General features: G+C 45.1%; 1 protein-coding gene across 7 annotated transcripts in view; it reads right to left on the bottom strand.

Moving 5' to 3' along the window:
- Positions 1–20,690, bottom strand: part of LIFR (LIF receptor subunit alpha) — a 94,773-nt gene that overhangs the window by 6,841 nt on the left and 67,242 nt on the right. For all 7 annotated transcript variants that reach the window (XM_035100347.3, XM_035100346.3, XM_035100351.3 and 4 more), the window contains exons 12-19: positions 18,003–18,073; positions 15,653–15,866; positions 11,836–12,012; positions 9,580–9,681; positions 7,475–7,642; positions 3,137–3,295; positions 1,941–2,034; positions 653–728 (exon numbers count right to left, since the gene is read on the bottom strand). In XM_035100347.3, the coding sequence (XP_034956238.1) occupies positions 653–728; positions 1,941–2,034; positions 3,137–3,295; positions 7,475–7,642; positions 9,580–9,681; positions 11,836–12,012; positions 15,653–15,866; positions 18,003–18,073 (1,061 nt within the window). The remainder of the gene's footprint in view (positions 1–652; positions 729–1,940; positions 2,035–3,136; positions 3,296–7,474; positions 7,643–9,579; positions 9,682–11,835; positions 12,013–15,652; positions 15,867–18,002; positions 18,074–20,690) is intronic.

Below are 20,690 nucleotides of genomic sequence, written 5' to 3'. Positions count from 1 at the left end.
TAACAAAAATAAAAATAAAAAATGCTGCTAAAAACTCTTAAAAAGAACAAGAAAGTAAGGTACTTTTAATGTAACCCATACAGTTATAAACTCTGCCAAGTCCTACTCCCTAAAAACAAGCTGCCTAGGCTGTAAATCGAAGGTGTTGCTTCACAAGATCTCATAAAAATGAAAGAGACCTTAAAAACAATACAACTTTCTCCAACAGTCCCTGCCTTTCTATATTTCACACAGGGCAGCCCTAGGCTGGGAGAATCTGGATCCAAACCAGGGATGAATGAAATCTGTCTATTTTGGTTTCAATTTAGCACTTTACCAGCCTTCAATTCAAGTTTCTGGGTTGTTGTTTTTTAAAGTCCTCGTGAAAATTCATCCAACATTTGGGCGAGAATTTCCAGTAACTCATCCTTTTGTTAGAACTGGACCCATCTTTTCCAGGTGGGGAGGGAGTCCCTCAGAAGGTGGTGGACTCTCCTTCCTTGGAGGTTTTTAAGCAGAGGTTGGATGACCATCAGCCATGGATGCTCTAGTTGAGATTCCTGCATTGCAGGTGGTTGGACTAGCTGACTCTCAGGTTCCCTTCCAACTCAACCATTCTATGACTCTACGCGCCAAACATATAATCAGTCAATGGTAAAATGTGTAAGGTTACCTCTGGATCCTTCGGGAATTCTAAAGCTTTGCAGTTTTCTGGGTTCGGAATGTCGGGATAGAAGGTTTCTTTAATCCTTTGGAAAGAGGGACACAGATGTTAATGTCAGGAATCGCCGAGAAGCTGCTGGGGGAGAGGATGCTTTTCAGCTTGAGGGCCACATTCCCACAGGGTAACCATTCTGGGGGCCGTATGCTAGTGCGGGGCCGGGGCATAGAAACAAAAAGGGGAAGAGTCGAGACACCTGCCTTTTGTACAACAGGCTATATTCTAATCTTGCTGAAATCAGGGGTTCACACACACACAAAAACTGCACAAATCTAGGCAAGCAAGAGGAATCGTCTTCATCAGAGCACGGCCAGTCAAGAACATGGAGGTCCGCATTTGCTGCACAAGCCAGAGGTTTTACAGCCCTGTTCTACAGTATTGTGTGGGTCATTCAAGCAGCATCTTGGCTTTTTTATGCTGTAGCATCCAACACCACATTTCAAAAGGAAATAGAAAAAAAATCCAGCATATATATAATTCAGTTACACATGAGGAGTTTCCTCTACTCCCACGAACATGGGCTTCAATGTGTGTAGACCAGTGTTTCCCAACCAGTGTGCCTCCAGATGTTTTGGGACTACAACTCCCATCATTCCTGACCACTGGTCTTGCTAGCTAGGGATGATGGGAGTTGTAGTCCCAAAACATCTGGAGGCACACTGGTTGGGAAACACTGGTGTAGACAGCCACACACACCCTTACATTTTCCTAATTTACTTCAGAGTAGGATGCGGATTATGCACCCCTCTCTATAGACCGTGTCCCTCAATCGGCCCTCTTTTGCCTCAATCTCTTTTTCCTTTCTTTTTTTGCCTCTTGTTCTGTACATCACTGAAACAACACCTCTGGAATAAGGCCCTCAGGCTAAAAATGCCCTCCTGGTTAGCAGTTTAGCATTAAGGGCTAACAGATCACAGGGCCGTTTACAGTATTTACAGACTAATATTCCACTTATTAAAAAAACCTTTAATTTGAAACTCACTCCCCCAAAATTTGAGGTTTATTAATAGTGTGGAACAGATAGCGCCACCCAAACAAAAAAGCAGAACTGCTGCCTATCCTTGTTTGACAAGGAAATAAAGTTTGCTGAATACCAAATATTCATTATTGTAACACATTACCCACACTTCAATCTAAGGGCCCAGGGCAGGTCACAAACCATTTAAAATTACAACATTAAAAACCATTACAAAGCTTACAATTAAAAAGACATGATCACACAAAAAATAATAATAGTTACCATTCTCTCTTCCTGTAGCAAAGGATGCTGGTCACCACTCCCAACACAATAACAATAATTACTGGGACAAGGATGGCAATGATTAATCCCACAGCTGAAAAATTAAGAGAGAGAGGAAAGCTAGTACAGTCAACTAACAGCCCTGCTGCACCTGAAATACTTATAATAATACAGCAAAGTTTTCATGGGCTGCACTTAGGGTGGAGGAAACTAGCAAGCAGAAATAATTCAGGTAACCAGCAGTGGTTCTGAGTGACCCAGGATCAAGTTACAGGCTTCCGACAGTGGGTGGCTTGCAACAGTACAGCAGGTTTCCAGGAAATGGCTGGTCTCCCATCAGACATTGCTTATTGGAAATAGAAGTGATTGATGGGAAGCTGCACAATTTCGCTCCTGCTACCTATGCACTAAAAACACCAACAACACTAAACTACTGCATTATTCTCAAGGCTCAGCCCCACTTCCGTTTGCCCTGCTGATTTCCCCCGGGGAAACCCATGGCATAGAGCTGAATCGGAACAAACAGCCATCAGGTTTCCCACAGATTGCTGTTTGTTCTGATTTACTACCAAAGAGCGGGTTTTCTAGGAGAAAGTTGGCAGGACAAAGGTAAAACTGCTCAGACCTGTACATTGAAAGCATGGGAGGAGCAGAAAACCACTCAGACCTGTGCTTTCCAGGCACAAGACAAGCAGAAGTGTGGGCAACCCCGGAGTCAGGGTTGCGAGACCTTGGCTAATACCAATTTAAACATGTTTGCCTTTACACCTGTCATTCTATTCTGAATTGCAAATTTATTGTGCATGTGGTGGTGGTGTTTTTTTTGCACACCACCTTAAAAAAATCCCCCTCAAGAACCTCCTGTTCTGCAGGATTTGGGCTCGATCTTCACCCCCATATGCTGCAGCCAATCATATGCACACTCTGATCTCTACCCACCCTTCCCTTGCTGACTATAAACTCAGTAAGGTCCATGGGGCAGGGACCCTGAAATCCTGCAAAGTGTTATCTATTCTACACCAGTGGTGCCTGAACGCCACCACCGATAATCTTTGAGGGTTATTCAGGAATTTGAGGTGTGCTCATTGTGCATTACGCCATTATCCGGCTAGAATTAAACGTGCCACCCCAAAACAACCCTCCCCCACAAAACCCCCAACAAAATACACCCTCCTTCACCCCCCAAAAAAACTTACAATTCTCCTTTGTGACCACAGACAAGCTGCTTGGCGGGCCAATTCCACCAGCTGTGTAGGCTCTTAAGCTCAGGTGGTAGTTTGTTTTCCCTTGAAGGCTTGATATTTTTAAGGTGTTTTGCTTTAAGTCAGTAATATTCATGTAGGTCTCTGAGTGGCCTGGTGTTGGGGGGGGGGGGGGAAGAGAAGACGAATTAGGGTGGAGGAGAATTTTTAGAAAAACGCCAGATATCACAGGGCAGATTCACACATACTGTTTTGCAAAATGAACTTTCAAAGGGGAAGGGAGTAAATGCACATAGATGCCCTATCACCTCACATATATATTTATTCAAATACTACTACCTTGCCCTGATTTTTCACATTACTCAGAGTGGCTCACAGCAGTTAATATACCACAGTTCATAACAAATCCATGTGAAAAACTAGTGCTGTCCCCAAATTTTACACTTTACTTGGTTCCCCCCCCCAACAACCATTATCCATCAAATATCCATTAAAAGGAGGTTGGGGGGGGAATTACATTTGAAAATTATCAAAAGGAAGAGAGATTTTGCCACAACTTTTAATTCCTTCATATTCTCTCTCTCCTCTACTTTACTTATGCATATATAAAGTTGTATAAAGATGCCTTTTCAGTGGGGTTTTAAGCGAACCTTTATGAATTCATAGGTATGTTCTCAGAGACAGCACATGTTTGCACTGATTAACTTATTAGAGATTTTGTAACCTGTCTTTCTCCCAAAGGTCCCAAGGCGGAGAATAAAGGTAAAGGGATCCCTGACCATTAGGTCCAGTCATGACCAACTCTGGGGTTGCGGCGCTCATCTCGTGTTATTTATTGGCCGAGGGAGCTGGCATACAGCTTCCAGGTCATGTGGCCAGCATGACAAAGGCACTTCTGGCGAACCAGAGCAGTACACGGAAATGCAGTTTACCTTCCCACTGGAGCGGTACCTATTCATCTACTTGCACTTTGACGTGCTTTCGAACTGCTAGGTTGGCAGGAGCTGGGACCGAGCAACGGGAGCTCACCCCGTCGTGGGGATTCGAACTGCCAGCCTTCTGATTGGCAAGCCCTAGGCTCTGTGGTTTAACCCACAGCACCACCCGCGTCCCAAAGGCAGAGAATACATACTTCTTAAAAGTAACCAACTCATACATACTAGTTGTGGAAGTAGGTGGGGTCATAGAATTGTAGAGTTGGAAGGGACCACAAGGATGATCTAGTCCAGCTCCCTGCAGTGCAGGAATCTTTTGCCCAATATGTGGCTCGAACCCACAACCTTGAGATTAAGGGTCTCTTGCTCTACCAACTGAGCTAATCTCAGCAGACCTCATGTTTTTAACGTATTGTTTTCTCTCTGGTTTATCGTATCTATGTGGATTTGTTTGTTTCTAAGTCACTTTGGGTTGCTTGCCCTGGGCATGATAAAGAGACTAACAAATTTAATAATAAAAATCATAGTACAATGGTAACATGAAGAATACAAAAAAGATGCAGAGGTTGCATGTGTTTTAGTCTGGGAATTAATAAAAAGAAGTGGGACCCAAAAGCGAAAAATGCAGAGTTCTATAGAGCCAGCTATGCCCCTTTTCACAATATTCCATTCTATCCCCCCACCCCCTAAAAAAAAACCCCAACCTCCACATTCCATGGTCACTGAGCATGCTCAGACTTCATTAGGCTGCTTTGGGTGTTCCTCCAGCCACAAACAAAGAAATCTCTTCCCTGCACTCCTCTTGCTGAAACCTGTATAGTTTGAAGCCAAACTTATTCTACCCTCCATTCAGAGGATAGATACCCCTTTTCTTGTGAAAGGGCAGCAAGACAAAGCCCCATTGTTGTGTTAGGGAACCATACAGTGGTACCTCTGGTTGTGAACAGGATCCGTTCCAGAGGCCCGTTCGCAACATGAAAAGGCCGCATCCTGAAGCGCCGCATCTACGCGCGCGCATGACGCAATGCGGCGCTTCTGCGCAAAGCGCGATTTAGCACTTCTGCGCATGCTCGCAGGTTACGGACACGCCAAACCCGGAAGTAACCCGTTCCGGGACTTCTGGGTACGGCCATTCACAACATGAAAAGACGTATCCCGCAGCGAAGGTAACATGGGGTATGACTGTAATTGACTTTGAGGATAGATTGGCAAAGACCATGACTGTGGCTCTGCATTGCAAGTACTTGAACGTTCCCCCCTAGAAAATTCTAAGTAAAGTGGCATGTTAAACAGTTAGTTGGGAGCTGCTGCGCATCCAGATTCAGGAGTTCTGAGCACTTCTACCAACCCCAATGAAAAATGACATAGGGACTAAATACTAACAGGAAAATAATCCCCGCCCCCCCAAAAAAAGAACCCACCACCAGACACTTCCTGTGCAAAATAGGTTGACCTTGAATTGTGCTGTCAAACTGCTGTTATCTAGCTCTGCGGGAAATGATTCCTCCCAGCTGTATTTTCCAAAACAGAAATAAGTTTATTTCCCATAAGACACCCAGTCAAAGCAGGACTAAACAGAATCCCAAAGGTGGCTCTTTCTTGTTCCCAGGCTCATCCTGCTCTACAGGATCTGGGACGGTAGTGGTTGCTTTTCTGTACTTGCACACCAGAGATGCTTCATTTATCGCATTGGTGGGAATAATTGGGGACGATCATCGATCAAGTATTCAGGGCATCAGCAACACACTCCCAACTGAGTTGCCTTTTCAAGTGGTGTTGGCTATTGTGTGGCTAGAGGCCCATAGAAAACTCAAAAATCTGAATGCTGGAAGATTCAGGACAGACAAAAGAGAACACTTCTTCACACAGAGCATTCTTTAAAAAATGCAATCTGCTCTCGCAAGAGGTAGTGATGGTGAGCAACGCAGTGTGGTTTAAAAAGAGGATTCAACAAATTAATGGAGAATATAGCTTTCAATGGATCCTAGCCCTAACGGCTATGTTTGACCCCCCCCACACACACACACACCAAGATCCAGGATCACGTTTTGGTCAGGAAAGTGCTACAGGCGGCTGAGCCAAGAGACTGACTTTCCCAGTAACATAAAATAACTTACAAGTGTGAAGATCAAAGATCAGTATTGTGCACATCCTTTCAAGGTCTCTGCGATATTGTGTCAGTTGGTGGGGGGAGGGGGCATGTTGCCAAGAGCAAAGCTGTGCTTTCAACAAGTATTCCTGGAAAGATGCAATTAATCTGTCCTGGGGTCCCTTTAAATATTACTCCCGTTGCAAGGCTGCTACTGAGCTATGCAGGCAGACAAGATTATCAGTGAGTGGGAAGTTGGGGGCGGGGTGGCTGTTTCCAGGCAGAATGAGGACAGAGAGCAAGTTCTGGGGGAAATGACAGAGAGACCAGCAGGTTTTATTTTCTATTAACTCTGTAGCTGAGTGCAACATACCACAAGAAGCTAGGATTAAGACAGGAAAGAAATTTGGGGTGTAATGGCAAACCTGGGTTGACACAAGAAAATACTCACTAGCTAATGTCACACCATAGCATCAGAGCATGGTTTGTTGCCCCAAAACAAACCATAGCTAGTTGGCCAGGGCAGGTTCAGATGTATTAAACCAACCAAACCATGGCTTAGCGTTGCATCTGAACACTGCCAACAGGAATACAGATTTATCGGTGTTTTGCTCACACTCGTGAGTTTTCTCTTCCCTCTGCTAATTTATTGTTAGATTTAAAAACTTTGCTTTTGGTTTGTGAGTGGCATGTTATAATCACACTGGAGTTTGATCAGAGCATGGGGAGCTACCTTGGTCAGAGTGTTGATCCACCAAGCTAGCCCAGTATTATATACTTTGATGGGCAGTGGCTTTCTAGGGTCTCAGGCAAGTGTCTTTCATTTCATCTACTACTTGATCTTCTGACCTGATATACACTGTATCCCTAAGCTACAGGGTGCATTCAAAAACTGGTGATTTATTGCCACCTGAACTAGAACACAAAGACCAGAGTACAAGTTACGAGGATCATCTAGTCCAACCAAATCTTAACTAGAACATATATGACAGATGGCCATCCAACCTCCGCTTAAAAACCTCCAAGGAAGGAGAGTCCACTTTCTCCTGAGGGAGACTATTTCACTGTCGAACAGCTCTTACTGTCAGAAAGTTCTTCCTCCGAATCTCCTTTCTTGTAACTTGAACCATGAAAGGGTTTCTTGACAGCCGAGCTATTAACCTGTCCCCTCCTCTCTCTTTTTTGCATTTTTCTGCGTCTTTATTTTGCCAATGAATGCCACCAAACTTTGCTCCTTTGCCTGAAATGAGATTTCTAACGAAGCAAATCTGGCCAGTGGTGAGAGACCGTCAAAAGCGCATCATTTACCTGGCTCAAAAGCTTTCGGCTTTGTGGTGCTTTCGTCACCTTTCCCAAAGTGAAGCAGATAACCTTTTAAAAAGCCCCGGCAATCTTCGTCAGAAATGTCCTCCCATCTTATGACAATGGAATCTGAGGTGGCACGCTCCACTTTGAAAACTGGCGCAGCGCTAGGTTCTAGATGGAGAACAAGAAGGGAAAACATTTTTTTAACAAACCCAAGATACGGTAGGTGTGTTTTGACAAAAAGATATGTTACGTGCAAACATTGTAGAGGCTTTGTTGAAGCTAGGGGTCTACAACCTCTCTGTCAGGGACTGGCTGGATGACATTGAATGGTGGGAGATGCCAGCCCAAGAACCCAAGGGATGGCACAGAGGAAGACGACCCAGGACAGTGGTAGTGGGACACTGAGGACCAGTCTGCAGAAGGGACAAGCTGGGAGGTGATAGAAGCAGGAGGTTTGAGTGAACACAGGGGGTCAAGAAGAAGAAACCCTTTCCAGGCTAGGTGTCAAGGGGTCGTGCTGCCTCTGACACTCAGATCACGGAGAGACTTGCACGTGCAACGAGCCAGACAGGCCCAGAGGGGGATCCCTCCATCTTGCCATAGTTTAGGTCTGCTTAGGAGGAGGAGGAGGAGGAGGAGGAGGAGGAGGAGGGGAGAGAGAGAGAGAGAGAGAGAGAGAGAGAGAGAGAGAGAGAGAGAGAGAGAGAGAGGAGAGAGAGAGAGAGGAGAGAGAGAGAGGAGAGAGAGAGGAGAGAGAGGGGGGAGAGAGAGAGAGAGAGAGAGACTACTGAAAAGGAAAGAAGGGGCCAGATTCCAGCCCCAGCAACTAGGGCAGATTAGCCTAGATCAGGGTGGCCAACTCCCAAGAGACTGTGATCTACTTACAGAGTTAAAAACTGGCGGTGATCTACCCCCTTTTCGGAGGTTCAGGTCAAAATTGTTGAGCTTTTTTTAGGAAGGATGAAGGCCCATTTTTTAGGGGTTCAGGTCAAAGTTGTAGGGCCTTTTCTTTGGGGTGCAGGGCAAAAATGTTGAGCTTTTTTTAGGGGAGTCAAAGTTGTTGAGCTTCTTTGAGGGGAGCCAGTGGTCTACCAGTAGATCTCGATCTACCTGTTGGACGTGCCTGGCCTAGATGAACTCTGTTGTGTTTTTACTTTTGTGAATAAAAACCGATTCCACTTTGTGTCTCGAGTCCATTTCCTGACCTGAGGATGAACCTGTATTCCTGACAGCCCCTTGACTATCATCCTTCATCACTGGCCATCCAGGCTGGGGCTGACGAGAGCCTGCAGGCCATCACACTGGCTACCCCTGACGTAAATGCAAGAACTTTAAGTTCAGACTGCTAGATCCCATGTTATCCAGCATCTTGTTCTCACAGTGGCTAACCAGATGCCAATGGGAAGCCTGAAATTAGGGCCTGGGGTGCAACAGCACTCTTCCTACTTGTGCTCCCCAGCAAACTGGCATCTAGACAGGAAGACATGCCATACAGAAAATGTCCTCCATTGAACCATCTTCAGCAGGAGAATCTATCATGAAAATAACAAAGGGAACTGGAATGCAATCCGGAAACAATTGGCATGGTAATGCATATCCAAGGTTATTTAAGGAACAGTTGAACCTTGCACATTTTAGCAGGAAATGTTCATAGAACTGCATATATTGGAGAAAAATGCATACATATTAGGGAAATTTGACTGCAAGATGTGGATAGTAGTTCAAACGGATTACAGAAAGGAGCTGATTAACAGAAATGTGTACAGATTTTTGTTACGTTTGTTTAATGCAAATTGTTGCAGAAATGTGGAAAGTTGCAGAAATTTAGGACTGGGGAAAAATTAGAAATGGAGAGAGACTGATAAGTGACAGTTGCAATCCTGCTGGTGCAGCCCACCTTAGGATATATTTACACAATTGACTAACTCACCTCATTGGTCTTGATCCAAAACTGGGCTATGAACCTTCCTAAGATAATTGCAAAGATAATGCACTTTCAGTCTGTCCCTATTTCCCTCTTTTCTTTTGGTTCAATAAACCCTAGAAATATTAACACACTTTTTCCTTGCATCTGAATAACCTTTAGCAAAATGAAAGGCACTTACGCAGCTCTTGTGTGTAGCCATTTATATACTTCAGTAGTTGATATCCATTGTCTTTGCAGCCATGGACAGAAAATTTGTATCTGATTCCTGGCTGAAAGAGATCTGTGGGACAGAATAATCATTAAATATCTTATTTTACAGTACTCTACATTCCGAGAAGAAATACATGTAGAGACATTCAGTCATCTACAAGCAGGGAGTTGCTCCTTTTATGGCTAAATCTGGCCACAATTCATCTCTACAAAACCATGAAGATAACATGTCTCAGTTTCCCCAAATCAAATCTGAGAGTTGCTTCCTGTATTATTTGTATTATTTTTTCAGGTACTGGCAAGTAAATTATAATTCATTTGCAACAACCCTACTACTACTACTCTAATGTTTTGATACATTGCAAAATGTGTCCATTTCTCAATAAAGCAATTTTCCACCAAGGGATTCAAAGGTAAATTACCAACCCATCATATTCGTCATCCTATCAAGATTCATGCTCCCAAAGATTCTAACCTTGGGGCAGTTGTAATAAATATGATCAATATCCACTTCTATGCAACAAGCCTTTAAGTGACTCCAATATTTCCTGGCTGGCCAACTCTATCCAATGTGTCATTTATTTAATGCCTGGGTATCCATCACCATCGTAACACCAATTTCACTCACCTAAAGCCTAAAAAGCAAGCCACAAGTGAATGGATGGCAGCATGATGATAAAATGCTTATTTACAAACTGATCTTGACCTTCAGATACAGGCTCTTGAGGTCTCCACCGACAACACACTAAAGTTCAGAAGCCACTCTAAAGACACACAGACTATTTGCAAATGCAAAGCTAAACCACATTTTTTAGAATTACATGCATGAGACTTGCACACACTCAACCTCAGCCTCTGTAGCAGTCACAAGGAGACTGGAAGCTTTGACGTCTGCATTCAAGCTCCACAGAGTTGCCTGTGATATTTAAACAAACCAGAGTTCCCCCCACCCAAGTTTGAACTATGATTAGATTGATCCTGGATTGCTTGAGTTTAAACTAACCAGAGAACCCAAGCTTTGAACAGGGTGTGGCAGGCCGTGTTCTGTGGAACTGCTTGCTTCCAGAAGTTTGGCAGGAATCATCCCTAATCATTTCTACATCTCTTCTAAAAACTGTGCTGTTCAGAGAGGGCTTTCAAACCTAACATGCTTTTGCCAACCAGATTCTACAGATATATCTGGCATTTTTAATTTCTTTTTACCGTGTTTCTTTGATTGCATACCATATGCTGGTGTTTTACATGAAAGCGCGGTTTATCTATATTTTACATAAATGAGCAATTTTTAAAGAAAAGATAAGAATTGCAGCCAAGGAATAAACTCCATTTGGAGAACAAAAATGCTCTCCTGCGACAAATGTGGGTAAGTACCCAAACTTTACAAGCGAGCTACCATTAAAAGGACAATTTTTATCTCAACATAAAGGTAAAGATACCCCTGACCATTAGGTCGAGTTGCGGACGACTCTGGGGTTGCGGTGCTCATCTCGCTCTATAGGCTGAGGGAGCCGGTGTTTGTCTGCAGACAGCTTCTGGGTCATGTGGCCAGCATGACTAAGCTGCTTCTGGCGAACCAGAGCAGGGCCGGCCCTATGGCCAAGCTGGGTGGTGCAGGGCACCACGGCGCCAGCCCGCCAGGGGGGGCGCCGCGAGCTGCGCCTGCCTGCTGGCCGGCCGGCCGGCCCGCCACACAGCTGCGCCCACGCAACCCCACCGTGCCTGCCCGCCCGCCTGCCCGCCGCGCTGGGAAACGGGGCGGGGGGCGCCGAAGGGATCCGTCGCACCACGGCCCCAGGGGCGCTTAAGACGGCCCTGAACCAGAGCAGTGCATGGAAACACCATTTACCTTCCCGCCGGAGTGGTACCTATTTATCTGCTTGCACTTCGACATGCTTTCGAACTGCTAGGTGGGCAGGAGCTGGGACCGAGCAACAGGAGCTCACCCCGTCGTGGGGATTCGAACCGCCAACCTGATCGGCCAGCCCTAGGCTCAGTGGTTTAGACCACAGCGCCACCCACATAGGAATACATAAAATAGAAAATCATTGGGTGGGGGGGTGGGGTCAGGAAGAAGCTTTAGCTATGGCAGCTTGAAATGCAAACTCTCCTGCTCAAAAACAGTGGAGTCCCAAACACATGCCCTGTCCCTAAATCATGATGATTCTCACTTTTGCATGCAAGCACAGTTCTTTGCAGAAACAAATGTTAAGCAGTTATTTCCTACCAGATTTGATCACAGCATCTGACACGCCTGATGGAAACGTTTCCCAACCCACAGCAGCGCTGGGCTCAAGCCCCTGAGGCCACCTCACGGTATAGCCACAGGTGACATTGGGGTCAGGCTCCCAAGCGATGTAAATGCCATCTCCTTTGGCAACTCCGATCTCTGTTGGAGCATCGCCTGCAACATTGATAATGTCAAAGGTTAGTTCCTGGGGCCTTCTTGATGCATTTCATAATGCCTTCTCAATTTCCCCCCATTTGTTCTAAGACACGTACAATAAAACTACACACATAAAAATGCAAAAGAACCTAATTGGTCCAACTGCTGTCGTTAAAGAGAAACAAAATCCAAACAATGCTTAACTCGGATCCTCATCCTTATAAAGATTACTTTTATTTCCTTCTCCCAGTTAAACCATTAATAGTAATAATTTTATTATTCGTACCCTGCCCATCTTGATTGGTGTGCCCCAGGCACTCTGGACAGCTTCCAACAAATATAAAGCATAATAAAACATCAAACATTGAAAACTTCTCTATACAGGGCTGCCCTTCAGATGTCTGCTAAAAGTTGTATAGTTATTTATCTCCTTGACAACTGATGGGAGGCTGTTCCACAGGGTGGGTGCCACTACCAAGGAGGCCTTTTGTCTTTTTAGACAACCACAGAAGGGAAGCTGGACCCAGATGGCAGTAATGGGAGGTGCAGCATTCATGCCCTCTTGAAGACAACCAGAATTTAAGAGAGACCAGCGCCTGGGGTCAATGTAATCTCAGTCTAAACTTTGCTGTTCAGGTTGGAACACCTCTAGAAATCTTGGTCAATGGGCTGATTGACTTGACCAGGAGCCCCAGTTTTCATGCCAGCACACAGGGGAGTACCCAGGATCAAAACTAGGGGGTGGGGCGAGAGAGGGAAGGAGGGAGGGAGGGAGGGAAGAGAGAGAGGGAAGGAAGGAAGGGGTGGGTGAGAGAGAGAGGGAAGGAAGGAAGGAAAGAAAGAAGGTGTGTGTGAGAGAGAGAGAGGGGGGGGAGGGAGGGAGGGAGAAAAAGGAAGAAAGAAAGAGGGGGGAAGGAAGGATGGAGCTCCCGTCCACCCACCCCCCAGCTCAGGCTGCTCCTTCCCCCTCCCACAATCCTGTCACTGGCTGCAGCCGCGGAGAGGGCAGAAACAGCCCAATTTCCATAACCCGCAGCGGCTTTTCCCCTTCAGTTTTTGGAGGGAAAAGTGCAGGTTATGGTCCATAAATTACGGTAATTTATTTATTTTTTGCTTCTGGGGGGGACAGCTGCCCCCCCCCCGCCCATGCCCATGCCAGCACACCTTAGAAAGATTTAAGCTTTATCTTTCCTCACAAAATACCTAAGGAAATCTTATGGGAATATCGTATTGATCTTTGAGTGACGGTGTAAGAGAGTGTGTGAGAGATAACCAAGACACTGTTTTTGAGTCTTGAGAGCACCCTTAATACGCCAGATTGGTAATACATGTCTGTCTAAAATCTGCTTACATTGGAGGACCTGCTGATAATTGGATTAAGTTCTGTGAGAAGTTCAATGGGATACAGCAGCTTAAAAGCAGGTTCTCCAAATCAGCATGACAAATCAGCCTGAATGAACTGGACTGTGGCTCTCACGATACAAGCGCATGAAACGGAAATCAGGTCTCACAAAATCAATAGATCTTCCATGAAAAACACCTCCGGGTTACGTTAACTGTATAATTACATTTTCTCCCCCTATGGCTTGGGCTAGTAGTGAACGACTGCCAAGTCACGAGCTGCTGAACTTGGAACAGCATCAAATACCAAATATAGAACTGAGCTGGCTTATTACAGAGAAAAGGAGGGGGCGGCAGAGGAGAAATACTGCTGAGTGAGAAAGGCAATGCACCAATGTTTTACTTTGGCGACAAGCTGCCTATTGCAGGTGCACAATTGCAGGTGGAAGCTAACAAATCTCCCAAGGACAGAAACTCCCAAAAATGTATAGAACAAGGAGGAGGAAACACGTATGGAAGCAAACAATTTCACCTTCCTCATAAAAATGGCCTACGATTGGAATGTTGCCATCTGCAACCTATTGCAATATCAGAGGGTGATGAATGGTAAGAGCCTGCACTGAAATGATTTCTGCGGCCTGGATCCCTGGCTTTCTTTACGCAGGTGTGCCACAACTACCATCAACTGGCAGATCAACCTGGAGCTGTATGCCTCCTATGTGTATCTCAACTCATCCTACTATTTTGACTGCGATGATATGGCCCTGGATAACTTTGCCAAATACTTCCTATTCGGCAAAGCATCAGGAGTTTTATTGCGTTTTTATATGCATTGGAAGTTGCTCAGAGTAACTGAGGCAACCCAGCCAGATGGGTGGGGTATAAACAACAACAACAACAATTTTATATTACAATTATTATTAGTAGTAGTAGTAGTAGTAGTAGTACACTTTTTTCTGTCTTGAATCTTCCAACATTCAGCTTCATTTTATGTCCACGAGGGAGAAAAACTTTTCTCTATTCACTTTCTACATGCTATATACATAATTTTATAAACCTCTATCATGCCACCTCTTTCTTGACTGTTCTCTAAACTAAGAAGTCCCGAATGCTGCATTATTTCTCCTCAGAGGGGGTTGCTACACACACACACACACAAACACACACACCGCCCTCCCACCCTAATAATTTTGGCTGCCCTTTTCTGAACCTTTTCCAACTCTACAATATCCTTTTCCGAGGTGAGGAACACACAAATACACTATTATCTCTTCCAGGCATCCAAAGCATTTGCAGAATGTAATGAGCCCAGGCTGAAAGGACCTGCTTATTATTCCTCGTGCTGCTTTCCGGATGAGTCACCCTCCATGACTACGACCAGTGACTCACAATGCCTCAGAACTTGAGTTGTGCTGCGGGTAACGCAAAGCAAGGCATCCAGCCATTCAAAAAGTTCTTTTCTAAGAAGAGTCTGAGGAGGCGTAAGAACTGCCAGCTGCTCGCTTCAGTCAGAGACACAGAAGTGCTTGACCCAGAGCAGCCTGCATTACTCACCAAGAGTGCTTACATAACTCCGTAAAAGTTGCATCAACTTGTTCAGCCAATGAGCGTGAACAAAAAAAAGTAACCCTGAAATCTTGAACAGCATGTAGACTGCGTATGTTGAATCATATTCAGTTACACCAGCGAGTCCAAACCATTTCACCCCTACCCTAGAACCAATAAACAAATACAACTAAGGCCCCACCTACACTATAAATTTAAAGCAGTATTATACCACTTTAAACAGCCATGGCTTTCCCCAAAGACTCCTGGGAACTGTAGTTCAAGAGTGCCGAAAGTTGTCTGGAGACCAGTATCTCCCCCACGAAGCTGCAGATTTCAGAATTGACTGTTAAAAACCACTTTGGGAATTGTAGTTCTGAGAAGGGACTGGGGGGGAGCGCCTAGCAACTTAGCATCCTTAAACTACAGTTCCTAGGCTTCTTCATTGCTTTAAATGTATAGTTCAGATGGGGTCTAAGGGGCTACGTATAAATTTCAACCACATATTCTTCTCCGGCGTATTACCCCATCCCAATTGGCGGCTTCCAACACATATTCAAACACAATAAAAACATGAAACAGTAACAGTTTGATCCAATACAAAAAGTCACAATAACTTTATAACTATATCAAACAAAGCATCATTCAACAATCCGCCATACATATTAGGAGACAGGTACACAGAGTACACACATTTCATGCATCCCCCCCCCAAAAAAATGGGGCGTACAGCTAGAAACTACAATTGACAAGACTTTTATCTCATACTTACTGACTGGAATATCTGCACTGTTTATCTGAGAAGGAGGAGAGCGGCCACCCTTGTTTTTCGCCACCACCGAGATTGCACAATCATTTCCCCCAAGCTTTATCGAGGTGTTGCTGGCAGGTGCAGAAACCGACTTGTTGTAAGTGGACCCCTCTGGTAGGGACCAAGACACCTCGTAAGCCTCTATCAACCCATTTGTGTCGGAAACGGGTAGTGGCTGTTGCAAAAAGAGAGAAAGAGATAGCAGGTTCAAGGGAAATAGAAAAAGAAGTACAGTATGCAAGAAAAGCGCGCTTTCACAAAGTCACTTTCAGAAAGGTACTTAAAACCCCTATAAGCTGGGCCTCATTGCAGTTTACTCGCTGACCACTGGGCAACCCATTTATATATTTCTAGCAAACCAAGGCTCGTAGGAACCTGCCTCCTACAGAGCCAGATCATTGGTCCATCCAGTTTTGTCCGCCCTGGCTGGCAGAGGCTTTCCAGGGTTTCAGACAGGAGGCATGCCCTGGAGATGTCAGATTGAATCTGGACCTTCTGCATGGAAAGCAGATGCTCTAACACTGACCTGTGACCCTTCTCTAAATACAGTAGCAAGAAGACATGACCAAGAAGGCATTTATCCTGAGGCCTTGCTTACAGAGGCAAACGTGATTCCTACGGGTGGCTCCCAAGCAATATGCTCAGACATTTGCTGGGGATGGAAGCAATATAAGGTGCTGCTATTTTCATGCGCTATATATGGAAGGCAAGAGCAGGTAATTTCCAGGCTTGGTCACTCTACCTCCTAGAGGTTAAGAGGATGCCTTGCTTAACTTTTCCCCACAGGGCGAGTTGGCATTAACTGATATGGGAGTAGCTAAAAGGGGCACACTTAGAAATGCCACCACAAGTGGCAACCACAAACTTGCCAAAGCTTGAGAATCAAGTCTGCCCATTTTGCCTGCATAGTCCCTCCCAAGAGACACTTTCTTAGTCATGCAAAAGTGTGGCAGATCGTTGGGAGGAGAGCGGAGCAAAACTTTTGTTTTGCACATAATCTGTCAAATCCAATGAAAGTGACCGGTCTGTACTGCAGCAGTGGCCTGCGGACCTCAAAATGCTGGACACATGCTGTTGGACTCCCAATTCCCAGAAGCCCCTGCCAGAAGGGCCAAGGTTAAAGGATGATGGGAGCTGTAGTCTAAGAGCTGTAGGGTCACAGGTTGGCCACCAAACCAGAAGCAAGACAGGAGGCAAAACACTCCAGGCAATGCTGCAATTGGAACTGTGCACATGAGTAAGAATGCTGTATTGGGGTGGGGGGTGGCCTTCCAGCATGGCCAACAGACAGGGATGATGGGATTTGTAGTCCCAAAAGCATCTAGAAGGCCACGGGTTCCCTACTCCCGGGCTGCATGAATACACAGAAAAGGGGCAAGCAAGACAGTTAGTCCCGTACTAAATTATTATCCAAAGCTGTCAGACAGTTCACAAAACAAGTAGAATAAAACTGCTCTTGCAGAAGACACCCCACCACCTTCCAAAAGGTGTGCATTATCACAGGATGATGCTTTCCCCCTCAGTGATCACCACTACCAACACTATATTTGTGTGTCCACAAAAAAAAACCTAGGCTCAAATCAACAATACAACTCAAAAATCAACAACTGCGAGAATTATTTCATAACAGCAGCAATAATTTAAAAAAACCAGCAACATATAACAAACGCAAGAGCATACAGATAACAATATTTCAGCACTATAAATGTAGCAACAATGATACCATAACTTTCCATCTTAGGGACGCAGGTGGTGCTGTGGGTTAAACCACAGAGCCTAGGCCTTGCCGATCAGAAGGTCGGCGGTTTGAATCCCCGCGACGGAGTGAGCTCCCATTGCTCGGCCCCAGCTCCTTCCCACCTAGCAGTTCAAAAGCACGTCAAAGTGCAAGTAGATAAATAGGTACCGCTACAACAGGAAGGTAAACGACGTTTCTGTGTGCTGCTCTGGTTCGCTAGAAGCGGCTTTGTCATTCTGGCCACATGACCTGGAAGCTGTATGCCTGCTCCCTTGGCCAATAACACGAGATGAGCGCCGCAACCCCAGAGTCGGTCACGACTGGACCTAATGGTCAGGGGTCCCTTTACCTTTACCTTTCCATTTTACCACGTGGATTAGGGGTTTGTTTGTTTTTACAAAACCATTTTTCGTGTGGTTGGAAGGAGAAAGTTCAGCTTATGGCCAGTATTGCACTGCAAAAAGAGTTGTGTGAATTGGCTCAGAAGGAGCAAAGTTTGCAAGCAACAAGCAGTATTGTCTGAGAGCCAGTAATTTAAGGACAAATTAAAAGCAAAAGCAGCTGAACACATACCTTCCAAAAGAGGGTTACAGTCTCACCATCAAGATTTTTCTCTCTCCAGAGATCTAGACTTCTCGTTGGAGCTGGAAGAGGAGGGTTTCGATTATACTCGAGAAAATATCCATTGCTATCAGCTGACATATACAGAATTGCCAAATTGTAACAATGATCGAGAGAGAGAGCTGCTTAAGAAGACGGCTCACAATTTCCAGCACTCTTACATTGAGGAAACATCTCAAACAGCTGATACTTCTTTATCTCAAAACCTATCCAAGCCTGCACAATGTCTTATTGACTCTTGTGATTATTATAAAGCGCATAGTGGGGCTTTTTCATCATGGCAAAAAACCTCTCCTCCCCTCCTCATCCAAACTGGGAAAAAAGAATTATCACTATATATTTTTTAAACGTTTTTTTTTAAAACAATGTTAGGTTAGGAAGAAAAGGGGGAAGAGGGGAGGGGGCAGTTGTGAGTGGGGTTGGGTTACAATGCTTCTATTCTTCAACTTAGTGTATGTGTGAGGTTTTGTGTCAGCGTCACTTGTGTGGGTTCTCTTTATTATTCGCTTGCAATTCTTTGGTGGTGAGAGAGGTTGGGCGTGGCCAGGCCCTAGAGTGTGGTTGGTTGTCTTTGATTGGCTTAAGTCATGGATAGGCAAACTAAGGCCCGGGGGTTGGATCTGGCCCAACTGCCTTCTAAATCTGGCCTGCGGACGATCGGGAATCAGCATGTTTTTACACGAGTAGAATGTGTCCTTTTATTTAAAATGCATCTCTGGGTTCTTTGTGGGGCCTGCCTGGTGTTTTTACATGAGTAGAATGTGTGCTTTTATTTAAAATGCATCTCTGGGTTCTTTGTGAGGCATAGGAATGTGTTCATTTTCTTTCTTCAAAATATAGTCCGGCCCCCAACAAGGTCTGAGGGACAGTGGACCGGCCCCCTGCTGAAAAAGTTTGCTGACCCCTGGCTTAAATGAAATTTGTTTTTGTGTGCGAGTGGAGTATGTGTGCGTTTTTGGATCAGGTTAGCCATATTGATTCGAATGCTGTTGGTGGGTCCTTGTTGTGGTCTTGTTGGGCTATGATGTGATAAACGGGAAACATGGCGGGGTGAAGGAGTCTTCTTCTATTTGTCCCCATGTCAGTTTCTGTTTATTGGTTAGTTTTTCTAATAAGGCTGTTTCCCATGCTATTTGATACCATTGGTCCATGCTTACTCCTGACAAATCTCTCCAGTGCCTGACTATGATGCTTCTGGCTGCTGAGAGTATGTGGGTTATGAGCTCTTTATGATGTGAGTGGGAATGATTACCTCCAGAGATGTTTAGTAGAGCCAGTTCTGGGGTGACGCCTAATAGTTATTTTGCATAGTTCTTGTATAATTGATGTCCAGAAGAGTTGGATTTTAGGACATTCCCACCACATGTGGAGGTATGTGCCTGTGGAGGTGCATCCCCTCCAGCATTTTGGTGAGGTTCCTGGGCATATTAGCATTAGTTTCCGTGGTGTTAGGTATCACCTGTGAGTTTCAGAGCGAGTTCTTTTCTTTTCGCTGATATGGATTTAAAGTGAGGTTTAGACCACATTCTGGTCTATTGGGTAGGGTTAATCTCATAGCCTATTGTCATTCTCCCGTTGCTTTTTTGATTTGGTCGAGGGGATTTGTGGGATTTTGGAGTAGTTTGTATATTGAGTATTGTGTTTGTATACTGTGGATATTGCTGTGTCCCCTTGTTAGGTGGTTGTCAAAGGTCTAGTTGCTGCTGATTTTACTACTGGGTTTTTTAAAGAGGGCGTGTAATTGGTGGTGTGTTAGCCAGGACATTTGGGTGTCCCCATTTCTTGTGTTGATATGGGTTTGTTATTTTTGTAGAAGTCTGCTAGGCGGTATAAGCCTTTGGCTTACCAGGTTTTTATCTGGAGGTTTTGTGCTGCGTGGTGAAATAGTGGGTGGTGTGCCAGGGGAATGAGTGGGGTTGGGGACAGTTTACCTACTTCTTCTTTCCATGCTTTAAGCATGGTCTGTGTGAAGTGTTGTGGGGGTTTTCCTTAGTTTGTTTGGGAGGAATGGGTATGCAATGGTGCGGGTATTTTCAATTGTGTCTCTCTCCAGGTGTACCCATTTTTTCGTCTCGTCTTCTAGGATATATGGGATTATGTGGCGTACTTGGATGGTGATGTAGTATGCTTTTATGTTGGGGATTCCCCATCCTCCTTCTGAAGAGAGGAGGTGCAGGTATTTGGGGCTTATTCTAGGGTTTATGTGTGTGAAAAGAAGAGTGTAGTTTTTTCTGCCATTTGCGAAGTTGGGCTGGGGGAATCCAGATTGGGAGGGTGATCATTTTGATCATGGCTATTTTGTCAAAGAGTTGTGGTATTGTTCCATTTCCTCAAGTCTTTGTTGATTTCAGGGCCGTCTTAAGCATATCAGGCGCCGTGGTGCGACAATCCCTCCGGCGCCCCCCCCCCCCAGTTTCGCAGCGCGGCTGCCATGGGCGCATTGCGCCACCCAGCCTTGCCTTAGGGCCAGCCCTCATTGATTTGTCGTCACAAGGGGTTGTAGTTGTGGAGGTATAATTTGTTGGTTATTTGTACCCCTAGGTATCTGAACTTGGTGCAGCAAAGTTTTATCTTGGTGAAGTTGGTGAATTCTTTTTGGGTATTGGGGGGGGGGGTTGAAGCACATAGCCTCAGATTTTG

Source organism: Zootoca vivipara, chromosome 10, assembly GCF_965207765.1.
Source record: "Zootoca vivipara chromosome 10, rZooViv2.hap1.1, whole genome shotgun sequence".
NCBI classification, from domain to species: Eukaryota; Metazoa; Chordata; class Lepidosauria; order Squamata; family Lacertidae; genus Zootoca; species Zootoca vivipara.
This window is presented reverse-complemented; position numbering and strand designations above follow the sequence as displayed.